Source organism: Triticum dicoccoides, chromosome 6A, assembly GCF_002162155.2.
Source record: "Triticum dicoccoides isolate Atlit2015 ecotype Zavitan chromosome 6A, WEW_v2.0, whole genome shotgun sequence".
Classification (NCBI taxonomy): Eukaryota; Viridiplantae; Streptophyta; class Magnoliopsida; order Poales; family Poaceae; genus Triticum; species Triticum dicoccoides.
The window spans coordinates 605,668,357-605,677,995 of NC_041390.1; the positions used below are offsets into that span (position 1 = coordinate 605,668,357).

The 9,639-nt window shown below is 51.0% G+C and overlaps 1 protein-coding gene across 1 annotated transcript; it reads right to left on the minus strand.

Moving 5' to 3' along the window:
* Positions 1-5,863: 5,863 nt before the first annotated feature.
* On the minus strand, positions 5,864-6,838 carry LOC119314534. Its single transcript, XM_037589242.1, has one exon. It carries the CDS (start codon positions 6,746-6,748, stop codon positions 6,194-6,196), a length of 555 nt encoding a protein of 184 aa, XP_037445139.1. The 5' UTR covers positions 6,749-6,838; the 3' UTR covers positions 5,864-6,193.
* Between the last annotated feature and the right edge of the window lie 2,801 nt (positions 6,839-9,639).

Genomic DNA, 9,639 nt, shown 5'->3' on the forward strand with positions numbered 1-9,639 from the left:
CCGGATTAGCCTCGACTCCCCTGTTGGACACCAGAAAACCCAATAACTTGCCTGCCGGTACATCAAAGACACACTTGGCCGGATTAAGCATCATCTTGTACGTCCTCAGGTTATCAAAGGTTTCCTTCAAGTCGTCAACCAGAGTCTCCTTCTCCCTTGACTTAACCACGATATCATCCACGTAAGCATGTACATTACGGCCAATCTGCTTGTGAAGACAATTTTGTACACACCGTTGATAAGTTGCCTGGGCACTCTTGAGCCCAAAGGGCATAGACACATAGCAGAAGGCTCCAAAGGAAGTTATGAATGTCATCTTCTCCTGGTCCTTAACTACCATTTTGATCTGATGATAGCGAGAATATGCATCCAAAAAACTCAAACGCTCACAACTCGTCGTAGCATCAATAATTTGATCAATACGGGGGAGGGCAAAAGGGTCTGTTGGACAAGCCTTATTAAGATCTGTGTAATCCACACACATGCGCCAGGTGCCGTTTTTCTTAAGGACCAGCACCGGATTGGCAAGCCACTCAGGGTGGAAAACTTCAATAATAAAGCCAGCTGCTAAGAGCCTGGCTACCTCTTCTCCAATCGCCTTGCGTCTTTCTTCGTTAAACCGGTGGAGGAACTGTTTCACCGGTTTGTATTTAGGATCCACATTAAGGGTGTGCTCAGCGAGTTGCCTCCGTACACCTGGCATGTCAGAGGGCTTCCATGCAAAAATGTCCCGATTCTCACGGATGAACTCGATGAGCGCGCTTTCCTATTTCGGATGCAAGTTGGCACTGATGCTGAACTGCTTGGACGAATCGCCAGGCACGAAGTCAACAAGCTTAGTTTCAACTGCAGATTTGAACTTCAGGGCCGGATCATGCTCCGTAGTTGGCTTCTTTAATGGAGTCATGTCCGCCGGATCAACATTGTCCTTATAATACTTCAGCTCCTCGGTGGCACAAACCGACTCTGCGTACATCTCCTTCCTCGCACTCCAAAGCAATTTTACGGCTTTCGTGAACCATTATTGTCCCCTTGTGACCCGGCATCTTGAGCTGCAAATACACATAATAGGGCTGTGCCATAAACTTGGCGTAGGCCGGTCGCCCAAACAGGGCGTGATATGGACTTTGGATTTTCACCACTTCAAACGTCAATGTTTCCGACCTGGAATCATGATCATCTCCAAAGGCCACTTCCAGAGCTATCTTACCAACAGGATATGCTGACTTGCCTGGTACCACACCGTGGAACACCGTATTGGATGGTTTGAGATTTTTATCTGTTAGTCCCATACGACGGAAGGTCTCATAGTACAAGATATTAATGCTGCTCCCTCCATCCATGAGCACCTTGGTGAACTTGTAACCTCCCACCTGAGGCACCACCACCAGAGCCAACTGACCCGGATTATCAACCTGGGGAGGGTGATCCTCTCTGCTCCATATGATTGGCTGTTCAAACTGACGTAGATAACGGGGCACGGCCGGTTCAACAGAGTTGACTGCCCGCCTCTGAACCTTCCGGTCTCGCTTGTCCAAGCTAGTGGTGAAGACATGGTACTGCCCACTATTCAATTGCTTTGGGTTGCTCTGGTAACCCGACTGTTGCTGCTGCTGGTTGTAATCACCCTAGTTGTTCTGATTATGTTGATTGTTATATCCGCCCGGATTACCATTAAATCCTGAACCGGAATTTCCTCCACCGTATCCCAGCCCAGATCCTGAGCCACCACCGGAGCCGTGATCATACGGGAAAGCGTTAGAATTCTTGAACTCTTGCATAATGTAGCAATCCTTCCAAAGGTGGTTTGCTGGCACCTCCTTCGTCCCATGTCTTGGACAGGGTTGGTTCAGTAGATAATTTAGGCGGTCCGGGTTAGGGTTGGGTGCCCCACTGCGATTTGGCGGTTTACCCTTGCGTCGCTGGCCCTTGTCCTGCGTGTTGGTATTAGCCACAAAGTCCATGTTACCATCCGCTTTACGCTTGCCTCCGCTACCATTGCCTGTCGAGTGATGCTGCTGACCTTTGGAGTTGCTGTTCCTCTTTCCCTTCCCTTCCTTGTCATCATCAGATTCGGGATCCTTGGTACTATTAGAGTCATCATACTTTACCAAAGCAGCCATGAGGGTCCCCATGTCAGTGCAATGGCGCTTCATCCGTCCCAACTTCAGCTTTAGGGGCCCAAACCGGCAGTTGCCTTCTAGGGTTATGACTACAGTGTCAGCGTTGATGCGGTCTGATGAATGCAACACTTGTGAGACCCAGCGCACCCAATGAGTCGTCGATTCTCCTTCCTCCTGGACGCAGGTAGCTAAGTCCACTATCGACATAGGCTGCTTACATGTATCCTTGAAATTACTGATAAACCGGGCTCGTAATTGGGCCCATGAACTGATAGAATTAGCCGGTAAGCTTTTTAGCCAAGTACAGGCCGTTCCTTCGAGCATCATGGTGAAGTATTTCGCACATGCCGCATCATCCACATCAAGCATCTCCATGGCCATCTCATAGCTCTCCACCCATGTCTCTGGAGGTTGATCCGCCGTGTAATTTGGTACCTTGCGCGGGCCTTTGAAATCCTTGGGCAGGCGCACATTGCGTAAAGCGGGGACAAGGCAAGGTACCCCCAAAGAACTAGAAGTAACACCAGATTCGACCGAGATAGTTGGACGAATCGGGTAAGCTGCCGAGCCTGATACTGTGCGGCTAACTCGGCCTCCCTGCACGCTCGGGCCCGGTCCACCACTTCCTGAGTGTTATCAGCACCACTCGCCGGGTTGTTGCCGCGGGGTGCTCCACTTTGTTCATTACTTGACACTGCCGGTTCATCCATATGCCTGCTATAGCTCCGACTTAGACAAGGGGTCGAGTGGATCCGGTCGCGGCTGTACGAGTATGCTTCCTGTTGGACCAAAGCTGTCCTAAGAAGCTCCCTGACCCGTCGCGTCTCTACCGCCTGCGGCGAGTCACCTTCAATTGGAATGGCCTCCAGCCGTGCAGCAGCGGCAACGAGATTGTCCATCGGGTTGGAGTAGTGACCCAGAGGTGTTGAAACAGCCTGAGGTATAACAGTGTTTTGACGAGGCAGATCCATCAGACGGGGCTGAACCGGCGCACCGGTCCCAGGAGCTTCCGCCAGGTTTACCTCCAGCGGATTACTGGTTCCTGCTCCTGGGGTGTTGAAAAGGTCTCTAGCCTCGAGAACCGAAGGCAAACGGGATCGGTACTTCCTCTTCATGACTTCATGCGACGCGTTCTGGTCCAACATGAGCCTGTAGGCTTGTGCGTCTAAAGCGGCCCGCTCTGCGGTCATCCTGGCATTCTCAGCTACCAGGTCCGCCTTGGCCTGGTTGATCTGTTCCCTCACCTTTGCAATCTCCGCGTTGTGGATGTCCTGATCCGCCGGGTTAGCTTCTGCCATAAGCACAACCAGTGCATCAAATAGATCTGATAGAACTTGAGCCGGCGGGCGTACAGAGCCTCCTGCCCCGGCAGTCGTCGCCGCTACTGAAACCGGAGGTTATTGTCGCAGCGGTCAAAGAATGAAGCGCTGCTTGTGTGCCGGCCATGAATATTCCAACTTGGTTGGGTAGACCAGAGGGGTCCGGAATACTGTCGCCATCAGAACAGCCCCCAATCCAGCCATCTTGTAGCTGATATAGAGATTTGGTTTCTCCAGTTGATGACTCATCGCCGGAATAAACGACGGTCTTGCCGCGAGATTCCATCCATCCTCATAACTTCCTCCATGGATGACTCCCACGAAGGCACGCTTCACGGCCGGTTTAACCCGGGCGGATCGCGCACGCTGAGCCGTTTCGACGCGGTCGGTGCAGATGTCCGGCTCAGGGCCCGGTTCACTGATCTTGCTGATGAAAACGTGTATGCCACCAAAGGGGACCCGGTACCCGCACTCAACTGAGCCGGCCTCGGGGCCCCAGCCTGCATCGTCGATGTAGAGCTTGCCGCGACGACTCTTAGTCATCCGGCCCACAACGTAGCCCTGGAGTCCTTCAAAGCGGCTCTCCAAGTACTTGAAACCATCGTGCGATAGCTCCCCGGTGGGCGCCAACTATCGTGGTTTTGTCACGGCAGATGTCCTAGAGAAAGGACTTAGTCGTGAGGCCATCGCAACGGGTTAGCTCGAAGGGGTTAAAGTGGACACATGGACGCAAGAGGGTTTATACTAGTTCGGCCCCTTCGATGAAGGTAAAAGCCTACGTCTAGTTGTGATGGGATTGATGAGGTTTCGATGACTAGGGAGCAAACAAGCTTCGCCTAAGTCTCGAGTTGTTGTCTGTCCTTCTAAACCACCGCCGAGTCGTCCCCTTATATACACGGGTGACGCCCGTCGGTTCATAGAGTCCTAACACCGGTTCATATTCGTATCCAGGTTGGTCTCTCCTTATTCCTATCTTACAATACAAGTTTACATACAGATGCCGGTTTACGACTACCAGTCTTAAACCGACTACGGGCCTCAGGCTCTCATCTATCTTCTTGGGCTTTAACACTCTTGAGTTACTGATGAAGTTAATCCGGCCCACATAGGCCGGTTTACACCCAATAGTAATATTCCCAGCACGGGCCGTAATCAAACGGGAGTAATGGTGCAAATCGTAAAGTCGTTTTTTACTAATGTTGGATGAGTAGTTATCAGTTTGGTTGCACTTAAGCCATGCCTAAGTGCCTTTTGGGCCTAGGTGCTTTTGTCACTGACGATGTCCTTTGATACTGCATTTGTCCATTCCCTACCCCAAGCTCTAGTGCCTTTTTGTGTTATTTATTTATTTTTGTCTTTTGATTTTCATTCGTTTTCTCTAATTAATCAAGAATATTAGGTTTTTGGGTCCGGTTTTTCATATAAACTGGAGCAACTTTCCTCTTTTTAATGTAATGAAAGGAAAGCACCACTTGCCCATGAGGTTTCAAGAAAAAAAAAGTACTCCCTCCTTTCCGGTTTATAAGACTCAATTCAAAAATCTCATCAATCAAGGTAGACGGTGAGTGATGAAATACTTTTTATAGTTTGCAAAAGCATCCAATTAATGCTTTTATTTTTCTCAAAAAAGTATATTTACCAATGCATTAATTACAATGCATGCATGCATAAATTACATGCATTGGTCAATTTTCTCTTAATACTTGCATGGAATGATTTAATGCAGGTTGGAACTCAACATGTGATGGGGAACAACCAAATTGAGCCTTATAAAATGGAAAAACTAAAATTTTAAGATAAGCTCTATAAACCGAAAAGGAGGGAGTACCACCGATTTTCCAACACCATCTTCCTTCCTGTGCAATTTAAGATTTGGGAGGGGGAATCCCAACCGCTACGCGGTCCCTCATGCCACTGCTTTGAAAGAAGAGTAAAATAGCAAGGTTAAAATTGATATATCCTCAGTTCATCAGTTGAGCGCGCCATGAAACTTCGACAGAAATTTCTTCAGCATCGAGGGATTTCCCTCGTGAGCTGCAAATTGCTGGCCTGATCAAAATACTTATTTTAGTACAATAGTACTTAACAGGCAGGGAAAGAAGAAGAAAAATCCTCGGTTCATCAGTTGTGCGCGTCATGAAGTTCCACAGAAATCTCGTCGGAATCAGAGGATTTCCGCCGTGCTGCAAGTTGTTGGCCTGATCCGGCAGGCTGGGAGCACGCACGGGTGCCGCGTGACGGGCGCAAGCGACGGCCAGACGCCACTGATCCTTTCTCGAGCTTATCCGAATCCGAAACAGAGGCGACACGCATCCACACTCCAGAAACAGAAACATAAGCAGAAAGTGGTTCGGCAAATCATCCATGATCCATGGATGGATAAGCCTCCCGTCCCGGAACAGATCAGATGCATGTACAGTATTTGTCTACAATTTGTGACTCGTTGTATTGATGTATATCCAGAACCAAAATCAAGGGCTATACACAGCTAGCGGACAGAGAGGAGAGAGCTCACTCTATGTACAAGTGGAGCACAGACGACGAACTCACTCTATGTGCAGCAGAGTGGAGAGGAAGAAGAGGCTCACTGTATGTACAGTATCTACTGGCTAGCTAATTGACCAGCCCGGAATCGAATTGGGTCTTAAAACTCCAACTGATCCCACCGATCTTCCTTCTATACAGCGATCGGAATTATTCGGGGATTTCCTTTCCTATGTACAGTTTGTGCAGTATGTGCGTATCTTGCTGCTATGGTATGTCGATGATGTTGTTGTTTTTACTGGTTGCTGCGGCCGGCCATGGAGGCGGCGGAGAACCGGTAGGCCCGGCGTGGAACTGCTCCACCACTCGCTTCCGGTACTGCAGCTGCTGCAACGCGTGGGACGACACGAGCGCCTTGCGCGCCCAGTGCCCGCTCCCCATGGGAACGCGCTGCGCCAGCCCGCTGTATGAGCGTCTAGAGCAGCCGCTGCCGCTGGGGGCGAGCTGCGTGAACAGGCTCGCCGTGCGCTTCGATGGCGGCGAAGGCGGTGAGGCGGGCTTGGTGCTGCTGCCAGCGTGGGCCGCCTGCTTGCGTTCCTTGTGGAGGCTGCAGCGGAACGAGCCGGGGTGGTTCGTCGGGGAGCACATGCAGGACCGACGGACCTTGGCAGTGGGGGAGGAGGGGGGAGATGAGACGCTGACGGACTTCACCGGCGAGCCGGCAGCGGAGAGCTTGACACGGGAGAGCGAGGCGGGTTGGTAGTTGGGAAAGGGGCTTAGAAGGACAGGGCCGCTGGGCCGAGATGCAACCACCATTGACATGATGTGATGATGAGAGATTAGAGAGGTGGACTCCGGCGGTGGCTTTGGTATGTGAGTTGAGCTCCGGTTGTTCGGTGCCGGTTTGGGTAACGAGAGATGGGAGCCTGTTGGCCGCAATTTATAGGCCGGGAAGGTGCAGTTTGGTAAATTGTGGGCGTTAAGAACTGTGGAGTCTGGCCGAGTTAAAATTAAAAGGGAATCGTTTGGCACCGGCGCACCGGCCGAAGCTTCGGCCGATCCCGTGTCGCCGCTCGATCACAGCGACTAGCCCCAAAAAAAATCGGGCAATCCACGTTTGCATTGTTTTTTTTATTGGCCCATCACATGGCCTTGGCCCACCACGGCCGCTCGTCCAGCTTTTCTCGTTCAGATTTCTTCTTATCTTCAACGTTACCCTTTGTTGGGTCATCACATGCTGCTGCATGTTGCGACCATAGTGATTGCATGTTGCAACCAATGATATTTTTTGCTGCATCGACTCATGGTGGAGCTACGACCCGCGACGACAGGGAAAACGATTTTTTCTGCAATTGTAATCGGATTTTGCTACGAGCGATGAGAAAATTTGCTAGATCAATTCATGGCAGAGGTGCGACTTGGGACGACGACGGTGACGATTTTTTGCAGCAACTGTTGTTGTCTTTTTGTGCGCGTTTTTTTTGCTACATCCATTTTTTATGATGATGACTGGTTGCCCTAGTTCGTGCAACCCTATGCAACGAGCGTTGACGGTGGTAAAAAGCTTCAACCAGCATAGGAAAAAGTTTCAACCGACGCGAGAAAAAGCTTCAACGGGCATGCGGCGATGGCGATGCGGGCGAGATTTGCTGGAACCGACCTTCGACAGAGCTACATGCTACAACCACATCGCAAAGTGCTACAACAAGCTCCGCACACTGCTACAATTGGCACTGCATTTTGCTTCATCGCATAAACGACATCTCGGTGTTTTTGCTACAATCGATGGCACAACTTGCTACATCCAACGTCGTGTTTCGCTACGAACCAGCCCCCCGCACTGCCACAACCGGCATCACATTTTTCTTCATCATACAAAATGTCATAGTGGATTTTGCTACAATCAACGTCGCGTCTTGCTACATCCAATGTCATGTTTTTGCTAGAACCGGCACAACGAGCTAGAACTGGGTCTCAAATTTGCCGGAACTGGCGAGCCGAGTTGCTACGACGGTCAGGGGCCAGCTCAGAAGCTAAAAACCGGCGAGACTAGATGCTACGAGCAGCGAGGTGGAGCTTAGCAACGAGCTTCAAATGGAGGCGATCGGTGCTGCAACCAGCGAGGATTTGAGCTCGAACCGGCCGACAAAATGGTTGCATCCAGCGTGGATTTTTGCTACCAGAAACAAGGCGTGTTCCAACCGGCATCAGGCATAATGCTGAAAGCTTCAACCGGCAAGGAAAAAGGCTTCAACCGACATAAAAAAAAGCTTCAACGATGAAAAATCATAAACAAAAAAAGCTTCAACCCATGCAAAAAATCTTCGACTTGCGTGGCAAAAGCTACAACCGGTGTGTAAAAAAGCTTCAACGGGCGAAGGACAAAGCTTCAACCATGGGAAAAAACTTCAATGGGGTGGGAAAACAGTTTCAACCATGGAAAATATCTTACAAGTGACGCCGGAAAAAGCTTCAACCGCTGTGTGAAAAAGCTTCAACCGTTGAATGAAGAAGTTCAACAATGGAAAAGCTTCAATGGGCCTGGAAGAAAAGCTTCAATCGTGGAAAAGGTTTCAACCGGGAAAGAAAAAGCTTCAACCGACAAGGAAAAAAGCTTCCACCAGGCGGCGGCGTGATGATGATGTGCGAGCGGGGAGACGCGGCTGACGGCATGGCGGTGCTACGACGGCGGCGGTTAATTTTCTTCAACAATGAAGGGGTCGGGCGTCTTACGACGACGGCGTTGCTACAAACGAGGGCGGGGTGCTGCTATGAGGTCTTTCGCTCGAACCATCAAGCACGGGTGTTGCGAGGATGAAGATTGGCGGCGGCGATGGTGACCGGAGACGAGGATGGCCGGCGACCAGCGGCGAGGACGCCCGACAAGGACACGGGAGCACGTGTGGTCGGGGTATGGCGACCTGCGCAGGGAAGGGAAGGACCTGCGTGAAGGGAGTGAATCGAGGGAGGAAGAAACACGACCTGGGGATAAGAATCCAATGGCTTGAGGGCCCAATCCGACGGCTAGGGCGCGACCGGACGAAAGTTTAGGCCGGCGCGCCGGCGCCTATCAGGGGAGCAACTAGTTAACGAGCGCTCCTTCGGAGCGCTCGTAACGAGCGGTTCGGGAGCGCTCCGCGTGTGACAAGTGTCGCGCGCGAAGCGCTCCCGCAAGGGAAAACCAGTTGCCCGGTTGGTTCCTGGTTTTCCCTTTCCGGTTTGTGGTTTGGTGCGTTTTGCAGTTTGACCCTCGAACTACCTGAATTTTCTGTTTTCCCTTTCCACGCGAAAACACAGAAAAAAATACCGGTTCGCGCGGTTGGTTCCCTTTTTCCCTTTCCCGTTTCCCTTTTTGTTCCCATTATATTTCCGGGTAATGGAGATTTATGGGGTAGTTACGGGCGGGGACTACCAACACTATCAAATGTCACCTTTGAAGTAAAGAAAAAAAGCAACTTTTTAATGTAAAAAAGCAGTCTCCAGAATCATTCAATCGTGCGGCGCGTTGTACGTCGTCGTGTGGCACGGCACCTCCGGTGCGAGGGAACCTCCGGCTCGCCTTCGGCTCGTTTAATTTTCATAAACATCTTGAAGGGGGGGCATAGGTCGAAGTGTGTGTTGGTCGTGCGGCGTGCTAGTTCGTGCGGCGTGTTGTACGTCGTCGTGTGGCACGGCGCCTCCGGCGCGAGTGAACCTCCGGCTCGCCTTCGGCT